The 16,077-nt window shown below is 46.3% G+C and overlaps 2 protein-coding genes across 2 annotated transcripts; both read left to right on the forward strand.

The window, feature by feature from the left end:
* The first annotated feature begins 8,266 nt into the window (after positions 1 to 8,266).
* LOC135814523 (uncharacterized) lies at positions 8,267 to 10,426 on the forward strand. Its single transcript, XM_065327648.1, has 2 exons — positions 8,267 to 9,200; positions 9,488 to 10,426. The coding sequence occupies exons 1-2, from the start codon at positions 8,442 to 8,444 to the stop codon at positions 10,169 to 10,171; spliced, it is 1,443 nt and encodes a 480-aa protein (XP_065183720.1). The 5' UTR covers positions 8,267 to 8,441; the 3' UTR covers positions 10,172 to 10,426.
* Positions 10,427 to 11,318: 892 nt separating this feature from the next.
* LOC135814524 (uncharacterized) lies at positions 11,319 to 14,303 on the forward strand. Its single transcript, XM_065327649.1, has 2 exons — positions 11,319 to 12,004; positions 13,311 to 14,303. The coding sequence occupies exons 1-2, from the start codon at positions 11,741 to 11,743 to the stop codon at positions 14,004 to 14,006; spliced, it is 960 nt and encodes a 319-aa protein (XP_065183721.1). The 5' UTR covers positions 11,319 to 11,740; the 3' UTR covers positions 14,007 to 14,303.
* Positions 14,304 to 16,077: the final 1,774 nt, after the last annotated feature.

The raw sequence follows: 16,077 nt of genomic DNA on the forward strand, positions 1-16,077 counted from the left end.
CTTTCATCACGTACTGGGCCTCGTACCGTCCCCAGCACATCAAGTTGTTGATCGACAACACGACAGCCGTCAGCTACATCAACCGCCTAGGCGGCACGCATCCCCGCCTCCTGTCCCAGATCGCTTGCAATCTCTGGAGATGGGCGGTCCAACACAATATAGGTATCCAGGCGGAATATGTGCCGAGCGAGGAGAACCTAGTGGACCATCCTTCTCGGGGCTCCCTCTCCGAGTCCGGCGACTGGCGCCTGGACCCTACTGCTGCTGTTGTTGTTGAAATCATTTCTCCAGTTTTGCTTGGTGGGCTTAGCCTGTTGCATTCTCCTCAATAGAAAGTAATGACTTGAATACAACAGTTACCGGGCATAACCGCGTGGAGGTGCCACCATCTATGCCCACGTGGAGGGGACGTTATCAGTCATCTTCCAAGGTCACAATGTCCTTTCTTATGCAACAACTCTGCTTCTTACTAAGTTTTTAGCCGCTGAACAAAAAGAAAAATAACTTTAAACTTCATTTTGTGGGGTGCAGGAAATCTACCCCTTTTGAATGACGTGTTACGTCCCCTCCAAGGTTTGTTAACGGAGTCTGCTCTCCGGCATTTTGTTGAGCATGCTCTCCGTAGGTCATGCACGAAAAATATGAGAGAGGGAGAGAGAGTGTGTGTGTATGTATGTGTGTGTGTGTATGTGAAAGCATGAGAGAGGGAGAGTGTGTGTGTTTGTATGCGCGCGTGTGTGTGTGTGTGTGTGTGTGTGTGTGTGTGTGCGCAGGGGCGTCGCACACGGTACGGCCACTACGGTATTGACCGTACCACTATTTGACCCAAGTACCCTGTGAATCAATAAAATGCACCGATTTGGGCTCTAAATTTCCAATTTTTTCGGCTCAGCCACCCCTCCCCCACGAGTAAATTGTACTTCAGATGGCTGACCGTACCGCACTAAAATACCTTCCGACGCCCCTGGTGTGTGTGTGGGGGGGGGGGGCACGCATGTGGGGTGTTCAGCTGCTCCATCTGCTACCAGCTGTAATGGGTAGGGGAGTGGTATTTTAAAGGAGGAAAAGCAATCAACACGAATGTTATAAGGAGGCACGCCAATCCGAACATGAATGTTAAGGAGGCAAGTCAATCAACACGAATGTTAAGGAGGCAAGTCAATCAACACGAATGTTAAGGAGGCAAGTCAATCAACACGAATGTTAAGGAGGCAAGTCAATCAACACGAATGTTAAGGAGGCAAGTCAATCAACACGAATGCTAAGGAGGCAAGTCAATCAACACGAATGTTAAGGAGGCAAGTCAATCAACACGAATGTTAAGGAGGCAAGTCAATCAACACGAATGCTAAGGAGGCAAGTCAATCAACACGAATGTTAAGGAGGCAAGTCAATCAACAGGAGTGTTAAGGAGGCAAGTCAATCAACACGAATGTTAAGGAGGCAAGTCAATCAACGCGAATGTTAAGGAGGCAAGTCAATCAACACGAATGTTAAGGAGGCAAGTCAATCAACACGAATGTTAAGGAGGCAAGTCAATCAACACGAATGTTAAGGAGACAAGTCAATCAACATGAATGTTAAGGAGGCAAGTCAATCAACACGAATGTTAAGGAGGCAAGTCAATCAACACGAATGTTAAGGAGGCAAGTCAATCAACGCGAATGTTAAGGAGGCAAGTCAATCAACACGAATGTTAAGGAGGCAAGTCAATCAACACGAATGCTAAGGAGGCAAGTCAATCAACACGAATGTTAAGGAGGCAAGTCAATCAACACGAATGTTAAGGAGGCAAGTCAATCAACACGAATGTTAAGGAGGCAAGTCAATCAACACGAATGTTAAGGAGGCAAGTCAATCAACACGAATGTTAAGGAGGCAAGTCAATCAACACGAATGTTAAGGAGGCAAGTCAATCAACACGAATGTTAAGGAGGCAAGTCAATCAACACGAATGTTAAGGAGACAAGTCAATCAACATGAATGTTAAGGAGGCAAGTCAATCAACACGAATGTTAAGGAGGCAAGTCAATCAACACGAATGTTAAGGAGGCAAGTCAATCAACACGAATGTTAAGGAGGCAAGTCAATCAACACGAATGTTAAGGAGGCAAGTCAATCAACACGAATGCTAAGGAGGCAAGTCAATCAACACGAATGTTAAGGAGGCAAGTCAATCAACACGAATGTTAAGGAGGCAAGTCAATCAACACGAATGTTAAGGAGGCAAGTCAATCAACACGAATGTTAAGGAGGCAAGTCAATCAACATGAATGTTAAGGAGGCAAGTCAATCAACACGAATGTTAAGGAGGCAAGTCAATCAACACGAATGTTAAGGAGGCAAGTCAATCAACATGAATGTTAAGGAGGCAAGTCAATCAACACGAATGTTAAGGAGGCACGTCAATCAACACGAATGTTAAGGAGGCAAGTCAATCAACACGAATGTTAAGGAGGCAAGTCAATCAACGTGAATGTTAAAGAGGCAAGTCAATCAACACGAATGTTAAGGAGGCAAGTCAATCAACACGAATGTTAAGGAGGCAAGTCAATCAACATGAATGTTAAGGAGGCAAGTCAATCAACACGAATGTTAAGGAGGCAAGTCAATCAACACGAGTGTTAAGGAGGCAAGTCAATCAACACGAATGTTAAGGAGGCAAGTCAATCAACACGAATGTTAAGGAGGCAAGTCAATCAACACGAATGTTAAGGAGGCAAGTCAGTCAACACGAATGTTAAGGAGGCAAGTCAATCAACACGAATGTTAAGGAGGCAAGTCAATCAACGCGAATGTTAAAGAGGCAAGTCAATCAACGCGAATGTTAAGGAGGCAAGCCAATCAACACGAATGTTAAGGAGGCAAGTCAATCAACACGAATGTTAAGGAGGCAAGTCAATCAACACAAATGTTAAGGAGGCAAGTCAATCAACACGAATGTTAAGGAGGCAAGTCAATCAGCACGAATGTTAAGGAGGCGAGTCAATCAACGCTAATCAGGCATGTATGAACTGTATTCGAACTTTCTCCAGTAATGGTACACACCTGGAGGTTAAAAGGCAGTTCAGTGACACGGGCGTCGGAAGGTAATTTAGTGTGGCACGGTCAGCCATCTGAAGTACAATTTACTCGTGGGGGAGGGGTAGCTGAGCCAAATATTTTGGGAAGTAAGGGCCCAAATCAGTGCATTTTATTGATTCACGGGGCACTTGGGTCAAATAGTGGTACGGTCACAGGGATGAATTTATTGTCATATTTTAGAATAGCACGGTTTCTATACAATATCACAATTGTGTAGCAGTCTTTGATTTTGATTAGCATTTTCCTTTAAAGGTTGGGTGTTTACCACATTGTCCTTCTTGAGAGTGATGCCTGAAAGCCCATTTGCAAAAAAAACGACTGAATCATAAATGTGCACGCAAATTGACAGTGCCTACACCACATACTTGAAAGAAGTACACACACTGTATGCATGCTACTTGACAGCGCAGGCTAGGCATGGATAGTCTGTATGTATCGCAGTTTTCTGCGAATCACGGTGACTCAGTTTTGAGTAGCAGTAGATCGATTTTGCATCGCAAACTGCGATGCCACGATACAGGGTAAATTCATCCTTGGACCGTCAATACCGTAGTGACCGTACCGTGTGCGACGCCCCTGAGTGAAGGCAAGCGGTGAGCTTACTCCACACGGTATACACCTGGAGGTTAGCTGGTGGAACCAACTACGAAGACAACACGTGTACGTGTGACATGATAAGATGTAAAAAAAATAGAATAATAGAATGATATTATATTCAGTTCTGTCTGCAGATTGAGTATTATAATTATTATAATATATTTTCTATTTTTACCTCTAATCATGTCACATGTACAGTCTTGTTTTCTTCGTAGTTGGTTCCACCAGCTGATGTCGTAGTCAGCAACAGTTCAGTATAAGCAGGTCAAGCAAGGCAGGGATATTACACCAGCTACTTACAATAGCATGATCATGACGATAGAGGGTGGTGGATAGCCCTTTCCCAAAAATGCTCACCCCTTTTTTTGCAACTTTTCGTTGTTTTAGGAAGAAATTGCAACTTTCGCAACGTTCTTCTTTTTCGCGAACTGTTTCCCAACTTTTCCGCAACCTTGGCCCCATGGCATGGAGTCAAAAGGTCAAGTCACGGACTACAAGTCGGACAACTTGAATGCATACTCCCTCATTTCTCGCCTGCCTTCAGATTCATTTCAGAGGATCAGTAGTTAAACAGTAGTTACGATAATGTGCATTCCCTTTTCCGTGCACTGGAATGATTATAGGATATATGCAACAGGCTACTGGCATTGTGTAAACGGTGGTGGTTCACAGCAGGAAGGGGTGTACGAGTTTGCTGTTGCTGCACTTCCGCTATTTCTGCTCCTTTTTTGGTGGTTTTTGCACAAGAACTCTCACAGACTCCCACAGACGCAAGTCAAAATTTGAATTTTTTTAGGTTTAGGGTGTGCTACGAGGTCGTACCTTTGATACAACATCCAGTGCTGGGACCTCCACAGCAAGCCATTTCCACAGCGCTGCTAACCGAATCCAGGATACCCTCAAAAATCGGCAAAGACTACCACTCACGTTCCACTACTGCCTACAATGTAGTACTGAATCCTACCTGACTTCTTGACACGACTCAAACTTGCCAAGTCACTAAATCAACGTCAACTACAATAATCAAGCCACATATCTGCAACGTCACGAGGGTGCTGGCAAAAGTCCTGCCTGCTGCACGGGCGAAGCCTGCCGTGCAGCCTAATATGTGGCTCAAAAACGTGATTTTTTTGACTTGGAGCAAAATTCTTCACACTTTCACGTGTTTCCATGATACGACAAGTTGCTCACGGTATGCTCACATTCAAAATTAATACAGTGCTGCCAAAAAATGACAGCGTGCAACAAAAAAATCTTTCCTTGCAAGGGCACATTTTCGGCCATAACTCTTGAACGGCGGGTCAGATCGAGACCAAATTTTCAGAGATTTTGCAGCTGTTCATACCAGGGAGTCGTCAATTATTTGACGACTCCCTGGTTCATACTCTTTCAACTGATGTAGCACTCGATATGAATTTACAAATTCGATTTTCAGGGATTTTACGACCAGGCTGCCCCCTTAAACTTTAAAGTAGGAAGGGAGCGTCTCAGCTTCCTCGGACCACGACCATTTGACTCAGCACCCCGAAGACTACAACTGGTGAAAGTTTGATTTTAGCCTTAACTTCCCCTTTAACGGTTTCTGCAGAAGCGGGAAAACTCGGCCTTTGGCCAAGTCTCACGCGAACCGCGAAATGTGTTTACTTACGATATCACGTAAACAAGACCTTACTTGATAAGCAACATAACAGCACGCGGACGTTGAAAATTCTGCGTTCACTTCACGACCACCATCGTTGCGCTGTGCGGCCCACCATGTTCATTCCAAAACAGCAACAAGAGGTTCCTTCGGAGTTCACCTTCTCTTCTTCTGTCAAGAAAATTGTCCTGTACTCCTACTGACGGTCTAGCAGTATCATCAGTGTGTCGTCCAGAGCGTCTAATAAAACTGACTGCGCAGGTATGATACTGCTACTATACATATACTGTTGTGGACATGGAAATCCGGCCACACGTCTAGCGGCCCCAGGGCGCTGCCGCCGTGGCCAAGCGACACTTACACACATACATTTATGCGCTGCAGCCCGGTGGTCGCATCGGATCAACATGATTGACTTTGTGCACCGCACGCAGCGTTCTGTACGCGCTGAGGGCGCCAACCCCAGTCACTTGACTGGATTTCCATGTCCGCTACAGTAGTTCAAGTACTACTACAATGTCATGTACAAGTAGCAAGAGTAGTCACACTCCTGCGAGTACTGAAGCCATGAACTGAAGGTACAAGAGAGGAGCTAGACTAGAGAGAAAACCTTCTGAAAAGGGAAACCAAGCAAGGAGGCGTCCAGGTAGAAAAGGTACTACTACACACATGTGTACTAGTACAATGTAGTACTACTGTACTATGATATAACCTAACCGTGACTGGTTAAAAACCAGTATTAGATAAACCTTGTTATGAGTTCACGAGATTGACAGCATGAAACAAGGTGGAGGACACTGTGTTCGGAAACAGTGACCTTACTACAACCTTCCGCGGTTGGCAGAGCCCTAACCATGCTAACACCCTAGCATAATGAGGGTCAGAACCGGGTGCGATACCCATATGGTTCAAATCAGGGAGTAGTAAAATACAATTTTACTACTCCCTGGTTCAAATGGTCCGCAGGGACCGGGGCTCTGCCAACCGCGGAAGGTTGTAGTAAGGTCACTGTTTCCGAACACAGTGTCCTCCACCTTGTTTCATGCTGTCAATCTAACAATAGTCAAAGAATAGACCAATCCCGAAAAGATTGTCTGGGTTCGTGAAAGGGGGCACGCGTGCAAGCCAGAATGTGTGAAGTGCATCGTTTTGTATTCAGTGTGTGTGTGTCAGCTCATGGCGGAGGAGAGAGAGACTTTTGCTCGCCGAGCTGAAGCGAAAGGATTTGATGGAGTCCTGCCAGCAGCTAGTCAAAGGACCTTCGGTACCTTAGGCAGACCCTGACGGAGTTTGGAGGCCAGCTAGCTCTCGGTGAGGAGAGAAACATTCGCGTGGCGATCGACTCTCCGTAAAAAATGCAAGCTACATAGCACCGACATACTGCAACAGCTACGATTTCAGCTAACTTCTCGATCTGCTGCTTCACAAAGTTCAACTATTTACAAGTCCTGACTGTTGTAGTCTGAAGCTGGAGTCTCATCGCCCACCTACAGGTAGCTTTTGGAGCTGATGGATTTCCCGACTTGGACTCCTTCCGCAAACTCTCGCAACATTACTACAGTGTATGCAGTGTTTCCGCACGCTCGTGTCGACATGTCACCTATACTGTACATGTACCGGGTCGCGGAGCTGGAGCCGGAGGAGCTTGACGACCTCTGTTGACTCCAGGTTTCCGAAATACTGCCGTCGTCTTCGTTGATGTCGCTGGTGACATTCTCCCCTTGCAGGACGTGCGCATAGTTGTCGTCCCGGGGGTAAAGACTATGATTGTTGTCTTTCGAAATAGTTCTTCATCACGCGCGAATGATGTTTCTCATCATGAACTCGTTCCGACGGTGTGACACGGCGATGGTCTTTGGTGGGGCACTGGCTTGGCGAAAACGATATCTTCTTGTGTAATATAACATTGATCGGCTGCAGATGAGTACAGTCACTTCGTGGTTGATCCTATAGGAGGGCAGCGGCCAGGAAAGAGGCAGGACTCATCGAAAACGAAGCGCTCGCAACAGGCAATAGCACTCGAAATATCTCGTAAGATTTAGGGCCTATCGCTTTGAGCCACAGCGCTCACAGCCTTGCCTACTTCATCAAAGTGAGCTCTACATGTTCGTTGACCTCTTCACACTACCCAGAAGAGCGAAACAAGGATTATGTCTTAGCATTTCAACTCCAACAGCAGACCCACCAGTGCGAGAGAGAAAACTACAAAGGGCTTTGCTGTCTGTCGCATCGTCTCTTTTGCATGCAACTAACGAGAAAACCGTGTACTTACCCTCGCATTCACACGCGAACTATCAAACACGTCTTGTGCCGCATGCTGATCAGGTAGTGCCATGTATGTGTTGTACAGTGTACTCTCAGGTGACATGCCCCCTTTCGAACCCAGACAGTGATTGCAGATTGGTCTATTGAATGTAGTACTACTAGTAGTACTAGTACTAGTAGTAGGGATTCCAGGATCTGGCCGACTGGGTTCGAGGACTTTCTCCGCGCGCTACACAGAAAAGTTTGGTCACGCGATGACGTACGGCTCATTCTATTATTTATAATACATGATTGTATATTTTATTACAATATCTCAAGTCGTCGAGTCAAGACTCGGTGGAAACACCGGGTGATTGCCAACCACGGCGTTAAATAAAAATAAGGGGAGGGAAAAAGAAAGAGTAGCAAAATGAACAGCAACAACAACTCCGTAAAGAAAGATAATGTCAAATAAAAACAGTGAAAAACACAGAGACGCAACGGACATGTGGATAATGAGCTATTTATGTCGTAGTAAATAAGGGGCGGCACGGATCCTAAAAAAGCCATGGCGACGCGACGTGCACGCCACAACTTGCACAAGTCACCGATGCACCGTGTAGTACTTACTAGTACTGGTCGGTCCTTCGAAATAATCATTATTTTTGGTTGGGGTAAAAGAAAGGTTGACACTTTTCTGGACTTCACTACTTTCTAGCGGCTGGCAATCGACGTAGACCAAGGTCCAAGGCTGCAAGGGCACGCTCGAGGAACTGCCTTCTCTTTCAAGTCTTTGACTTATCTCCCTCTCTCGCTCTGAGTGAATCACGCCCCCCTCCCTCCTTTGGCAACTGCAACCTCAGTCTCAGCAGCAGTCATGACCATCTCAAACTCGAGATGTATCCAGACAATAGCATTGCTACCTTTGCTAATGCTGTTGACTGATTCTATTGGTGCACGCGGTATGTGTTTCGACGAATTCGTTATCAGCGGGGATAATCTTTATCCAAGCAACCAGCCCGACGGAAAGAGAATTGTGCTAGTCCCGGGAAAGACAGAAACGTGGAAGCAATGTCAGAGTGCTTGTGTCAACGGCACCACGGCATGCCATTCGTGGACACTCTTCTTCGAGAATGCCACCCAGGGTCTAGCGAACAACTGCTACTTGCGCACGGATGACTACTGGAATCCGCAGTTCGTTCATGATCAGAAGCTGCTGACCGTGGCAAGTGGCGTGAATTGTAAATCTCCACCAGCTACTGCTCTGCCTAATGCACCGCCACCCAATGTTCAGTTCAGCTGGGACCACGTTCCTGTGTTCATTCATACATCGAACACAACTGGGCCATTCAACGAACAGGCATTACAGATCATGGCCAAATTTCCTATTGTCACAATTGAGAAGTATCAAGGTCCCAACAGTGGATATCATTATCCTGCTGAGAAATGGGTGTGCTGTGAGGAAGATCGCATTGTGGATACGTTGAAATCTGTGAAAAAGATCAATCCAAACATCACAGGAATCTTCTACTACAACATGGTTCTGGACTTTCCACAGTATCGATTGCACGAGAACTTTGCCAAGAACGAGAGCTGGTGGCTTCATGATCAATTTGGCAATGTCGTCAAAGTTGGGGTGAGTGAGGTCTTCAGCACCTTTCAAGCTGAACCTGTTTATTGCTTTGTAAACGGGAGATCAGTCATTGATCAGTGCACGTCAAGTACCCATAACTGGATAGGCAAAGTACCCATAACTGGATAGGCATTCATTATCCTTGGCCAGCATACCAGAAATACTGGGGAGGGGGGGGGGGGATATGGTGGTGTAATTTGACTGTAAGCAGTGTACAATTGCAGGTCAAGGTCAAGTTTTGTAGCTGGCCCAAATCCCATTGTTTCTTGTTCTGGCATTGCTTCATGTAGGGCGATGGGCACAACACTCAAGACCTGCTAGTGTATGATACGACGCAGGAAGCCGTCTCGGAACTCTTCATGCACGCCTGCCTCGACCTTGTCCCCAGCGGAGCGGTGGATGGGTGTTTCATCGACCGACCCGTTGACGGACTGCCTCACCAGAACATGACTACTGACATGAGCGTGAATCTGATGGCGTCACACGTCACCACGCTTCAGGCGTTCCAGGAGCAGCTGAAACGCGGCCCGCTCATTGCCAACCATGCATACGGCATGCCGGGCGTCAACGCTGCAATGATCGAGGGCTTCAAACCTACAGAGGAGAACATCATGCTCCTTCAATGGACTGCCGACCGTGGTAAGCTTGTAGAAGCACACATGGCTGGTGGTGATTGCACAACAGACGAGGGCATACAAGATCATCTTGCCGCCTTTCTTATCGGAGCTGGAAACTACTCCTACTTCGGCTGTGGGCCATGGTTCACTAGTACGAGTATAGACTCCCAGTGGAAAGCCTCCTATGACAAGCCACTTGGTGCCCCTCTCGGCCGACCTTCGAAGACGAAAAGTGTCTACACACGAAAATTTGCCAGTGGCACCACTGTCCATTTTGACTGCTCCACCAACAAGGGTACGATTGACTGGGCAAAATCCCCAGAGATGAAGCAATATGCTGATGATCTTATCTACTAGTACTATAAAATTAATGCTCCTGATAAATTTACCCCAAGCTTTTCTGCTATGAAATTGTCTCGCGGCTATAATCAATTTGAGTGCGTGCACTGCTGCTCCAGTCTTGTTCATTCTCGTTACATTTTTAAATTGGTGTTTTGGGCAGTTCTTTGACAAGAACAGGTGACCCTGGCTTGCCAGATAACCTTGGTTTTTTCAATGTGTGGAATCTGGCAACAGTACTGATACAAACCTCTGACCTGGCTCAGAAATGAACATGCTGTGGGACATTTGTAGTTGTGCTCGGGCTTGGTGAAAGAGTGGTGATTGGACTGTGCCTGTATGTTCTTCCCTAATGTCTGATCTGGAGATTCGCTGAATGAAGAATGAAGACCAAGGCATCTCTACCATCTCAGCGTTGTCAGACAGTCAGTTGGTTGTAGACCGTGATAAATAAGGTGATAAATAATGTGATAAATGACACCTCTAGTACTGCCAGACAGTCATTTTGTCATTTTGAAGGTAGGGTCTGAAGTAGTGAAGACTGCACTCCCTGTCTGGTTATGGTAGCGCAGAGTTTCATTCATCAGCTCGAAGGCAGAAAATTATTTTGCTGTTGCTGGTCGTCGCACCTTCACTCAGACAGCGATCAGCCTGAAACTGAGGAAGATTGGAAAAAACATGTTCCGGTTCACCAGAGCAACCCCACTAGCCCCGGGTCACTATGACTCGTGTATGAGTATGAGTGAGCCAAAGGCAGCGCCAATGCTCATGCGGCTCCTTACCTGCGGCCCTCGGATGGATTGTTGACCGTGTATCGATATCATGGTGTATGATGCAGTTGAAAAAGAAATGCGGCGCTGCTTTTGACTCGCGGGTCGGCCGGCCACGACTGAACTACCGGTACTGCGGCGGTAGAAGTGGACTCTACCTTTACTCAGTCTTCGGATCTGGCAATACACAATCACAATCAGTATCCTCCTTTCCTGAACATGTTCTGTAGCTCTACTGTCGTGGTTGTTGATCAGTCGGTCCCACGCACACGAAGTAACTTTAGTTACTCACTCCAGAAACGATGAGTTTTCATTTGGCTTGTAAGAGGGCGAGCATGTGTACCCGATTCCCTGCTGGAGTACTTCTGCTTGTCTGTGTGGTGTTTGGTTGTTTGGTAAGTCAAGAATTACGGCTGGTTGTTTTGACGAGGTTGTGTTTAGCGGTGACAATCTTTACCCGCTCCAAAAGGCCGAGAGCAAGAGAATTGTTTCTTTGGGGGAGAAGGACACTTGGCAGGATTGCCAAGAGGCGTGTGCGAACAGCAGTGAACCCTGTCACTCTTGGACGTATTATTCGTACTCCAAAGGTCTGACAAAGACGTGCTTCGGACGTACGGATGAATACTGGAATCCGGAGTATTTATACGAGCCAGGCGTGGATTTGCCCGTAGTAAGCGGCGTGAACTGCAAATCTCCACCAGCTGCTGCTCTGCCTAATGCACCTCCACCCAATGTTCAGTTCAGCTGGGACCACGTTCCTGTGTTCATTCATACATCGAACACAACTGGACCATTCAACGACCAGGCATTGCAGATCATGGCCAAGTTTCCTATTGTCACAATTGAGAAGTATCAAGGTCCCAACAGTGGATATCATTATCCTGCTGAGAAATGGGTGTGCTGTGAGGAAGATCGCATTGTGGATACGTTGAAATCTGTGAAAAAGATCAACCCAAACATCACAGGAATCTTCTACTACAACATCGTGTTGGACTTTCCACAGTATCGACTGCACGAGAACTTTGCCAAGAACGAGAGCTGGTGGCTTCATGACCAACACGGCAATGTCTTGCGAGTAAAGGTGAGTTTTGTTGAATTTTTTTACTAGAGCCACGTAAACCCGTCATGTGTGAGCCATGAATAAGGGGAGTGGTGGCGTGGTCTGGGATGCTCTGCCGACCTTGGGTCTCGGCTTCATCACAACCAGGCGCGCCAATAGAAGAGAGAGAGAGAGAGAGAGAGAGAGAGAGAGAGAGAGAGAGAGAGAGAGAGAGAGAGAGAGAGAGAGAGAGAGAGAGAGAGGGAGAGGGAGAGGGAGAGGGAGAGGGAGAGGGAGAGAGGGAGAGAGGGAGAGAGAGAGAGAGAGAGAGAGAGAGAGAGAGAGAGAGAGAGAGAGAGAGAGAGAGAGAGAGAGAGAGAGAGAGAGAGAGAGAGAGAGAGAGAGAGAGAGAGAGAGAGAGAGAGAGAGAGAGAGAGAGAGAGAGAGAGAGAGAGAGAGAGGAGGAGAGAGGAGAGAGAGAGAGAGAGAGAGAGAGAGAGAGAGAGAGAGAGAGGAAGAGAGAGAGAGAGAGAGAGAGAGAGAGAGAGAGAGAGATAGAGGAAGAGAGAGAGAGAGAGAGAGAGAGAGAGAGAGAGATAGAGATAGATATAATTATAGAGAGAGAGAGACAGAGAGAAGAATAGTGAATACAAGTCCTGGGGGCTGATGGTGATCTCAGAGTGCAGTAGGAGCATTTACCCAATTCATTGAAAGCCGAGATGAGGTTCAGTGGGAGTTGACAAAATACCGCTGGAATATTCTACTTGTGCATTGTGTACGAGACTACGGAGTGACATTTCGTATATTATGCTATATAGTGAGAAGAGACGAAATGAAACTTCACCTCAATTTAACTACCCTTCTCAAGTTTTTTTATATTGCCATGCTGGTGCAAAAAAATTCAGCTAACTAACTTTGACCCAGCAGTGATTCTTGGCCATAAGATATAATTTATATAATAATGTTCAGGGAAGGTCACGGTAGAGGTATTGCCAATAGCTCGCTTTATTTCCCCAAGTCTATACAAGCAGTAGAGCATTAATTACCCGTACCCTTAGGGGCAGACGCCATTCAGAAGGGGTTTAGATGAGGGAAAGGTTCGGGTAATGAGATAGTCACAGAAACATGTGCTGTATAGGGCTCATACATGCATGCGATAGAGTTTCGTCATTGAGAAAACGTCCTAGATCATGTACTAGTAGTTCTACCATGCACATGCACAAAAGCAGAGTCCCAGTCATTCTGGATAATCGGTCCTCTGAAAAATCGATGCTCTACTGCAACCTATGAATACCATGAGTTTGCGATTCTATGTGAGTTTGTGATTCTGTCTGGGTTGCTGCTGCAGGGAGGTGGACACGGCAATGCTGATTTGCTGGTCTATGACACAACTCAGAAAGCAGTTGCCGATCTCTTCATGAATGCCTGCCTTGGTTTAGTCCAAGCTGGGTCGGTGGACGGTTGCTTTGTTGATAGGCCAGTTGTAACCGGACTATCCAGCCATGATGGCTTGACTGACGACATGATACTGGACAATCTAGAATCACACGTCACCACACTGCAGCAGCTGCAGCACAACTTAAAGCAAGCACCGCTCATTGCCAACCATGCGTATGCCATGCCCGGCATCAATTCCGTGATGATTGCCGTTTTTCCTGCGTCGGAAGAGGGCATCCTGACGCTGCAGTGGTGTGCAGATCGCGGAAAACTCGTCGAAGCGCACATGATTTCAGAGCATGGCTGCGAGTCAGACGAAGGCATCCAGGATTACCTAGCGGCGTTCCTTATCGGAGCAGGTAATTACTCCTACTTTGGCTGTGGCTCCTGGTTCACGAGTGCACTATCCATTGACTACCAGTGGAAGACGTCCTATGAGAAACCGCTGGGTCCCCCAACGGGTCGTGCTGTTAAGACAGAACTGGTTTACAAGAGGGACTTTGCCAGTGGTACAACTGTTCAGTTCGACTGTTCTACAAACAAAGGTGAAATTCACTGGGCGAAAAGTGAATCTCTAACACAGCAGAATGGGTCAGCAACCAGTTGATCATGATCTGAAGGACAATACAATGCTGTTCGCTATTGTCGTTGTCATTTGCAACTATGCTAAACTGTTGCAATAGTAGCAGCAATACCGTCGAAAACGTCGTGTGAATGTGTGCATTCATGCACGTAGTTTTCTCACTGTGCACGCATTGAAGGGAGGCCCATGCACACAGTGAGCCTTCTTATTGTATGGGTATCATGGGTATGTACATGCATATGGATGCACTGTTACCAATGTGCTTCACCTTGAGGTCTCTGAAACCGTCATTCTGTACCAAACTGCAGTTTAAAAAACTCACTGTCACAGCGTTGTTGTGATCGGACAGCTGTGACTTGTGGCAAAGGTGTACTGAGTAGACACACTGACTGAGACACCGACTTTGAAAGAAAGACAGTGTGGGTTAAGCATATTCATGGTGACTGTATTACATGATATTCTTGCATGACTACTCAGGCTAGTAGCCTGATCTACTAGCACTAGCACAGTAAACCCTGTCGAGGTGACCACCTGTCCCAGAAGACCACTACAACTAGGCCCACGCGCATTTCGAGTCCAATGACACTGGATACGGAGACCACCTGTGCACCGCCAGCACATTTTGAATCGTGGCTCCTTGTGCGCTCTCGCCTTAGACAGGTTTCACTGCACTATTGACTGAGGAGTTACTTGTGTTGTTGTGCATGTTGAGTGCTGCAAGTACATGACTTGCACTCTCAGTGTTACAGTCTTCTGTCCACAAAGCATGGCATATTTACATTGTCCACAAAGCATGGCATATTTACATTGTCCACAAAGCATGGCATATTTACATTGTCCACAAAGCATGGCATATTTACATTGTCCACAAAGCATGGCATATTTACATTGTCCACAAAGCATGGCATATTTACATTGTCCACAAAGCATGGCATATTTACATTGTCCAAAACAAAAAAGTATGACTTCTGACTTCTGTACATAATGTCATGTACATGTATCAGGATCAGATCTAGCTTGGAAGCAGAAGAATTTTTCCAACCGTGATGCTTGCATCACAACAATAAAAACGTTTCCCAAGCAACATGCACCCGGAGGCATGACGTAGGTCTACGGATGCAACAACTGAACTTCAGCCTTTGGGTAGATTGGCCTCTGATTAGTGGATCTGACCTCCTCCTCATCTTCCTCCCGCCTTCGATCTGCATGATAACGCTTGATTATGGAGTAGTGTCTATTTTTTCAATGCTGGTACATTTGCATCATCCAGCATAAAACAAAGCAAAAAGTTTGTCTTAACCACAATTCCATTGAATTCAGTTATTTGTCCAATAGAGATACGAATAGATTTCTTCTCCAGCGAAAGATTCTAACAGAGCCAAAGGTGACTGTAAACTATCACCAAGAGTTCATAACCCCCAAGAGTGTGCAACGGGCATAGACCCAGCGCTCGGCGAAATTCCTACATTACGTCATGCGCAGCTTGTCATCCGAGGTAAATTTGGGTTCTTTGCGATTTCTGGAAACTATACCCTGAACCGCTCCTAACTCAAGGCTGTAGCCTCGACTTTTCGAAGCTTTTTTTGTAGACATTTCGGACGTACAAGTCGTACTTTCTCAAAAACAACTTGAACTCTTTCTCCAAGAATCCATGAACATCGCGACAGGAAGAAGTGAGGACGCTGTTAAAAAATATTGCATTGCCGCCGAGGACAGTCATTCTGATAGCTGTGCAACTCAGCCGAAAAATGCTCCTGCGACGTATTCTCTCAAGTTCCTCAACCATTTGAAATCATCCTCGAGGAAAGCACCGGAAATATGCCGATGGTCTGGGGAAGAAATTGTTCTTGAAGAGACTGACTGCACTGGTGAAAGAAGAAGGCGATGAAGAGTCACCATTGCATCGAAAAAATAAATAGTTTTGTCTTTAGGATCGGATCGTGTGCTTTGTTTCACTTTTGCTTCTTGAGGCTCAGACTAGAATCGCAGTTTTTAGGCAGTTTACCCTGGGGAAGCATCCTGGTTTGACTGTAAATTTTAGAAGAATTCATCGGCGTGACTCATCGCACTGCACCAAAAATGACGCAATGAAGGA

The sequence above is a fragment of the Sycon ciliatum genome, chromosome 4 (genome assembly GCF_964019385.1).
Source record: "Sycon ciliatum chromosome 4, ocSycCili1.1, whole genome shotgun sequence".
NCBI classification, from domain to species: Eukaryota; Metazoa; Porifera; class Calcarea; order Leucosolenida; family Sycettidae; genus Sycon; species Sycon ciliatum.

Excerpts from the sequence above, each read along its gene's own strand:
- LOC135814523 (XM_065327648.1), top strand. The coding sequence starts at position 8,442 with ATGACCATCTCAAACTCGAGATGTATCCAGACAATAGCATTGCTACCT. Across the intron at positions 9,201-9,487 it reads GCAATGTCGTCAAAGTTGGG|GGCGATGGGCACAACACTCA; the intron begins GTGAGTGAGGTC and ends TGCTTCATGTAG.
- LOC135814524 (XM_065327649.1), top strand. The coding sequence starts at position 11,741 with ATGGCCAAGTTTCCTATTGTCACAATTGAGAAGTATCAAGGTCCCAAC. Across the intron at positions 12,005-13,310 it reads GCAATGTCTTGCGAGTAAAG|GGAGGTGGACACGGCAATGC; the intron begins GTGAGTTTTGTT and ends TTGCTGCTGCAG.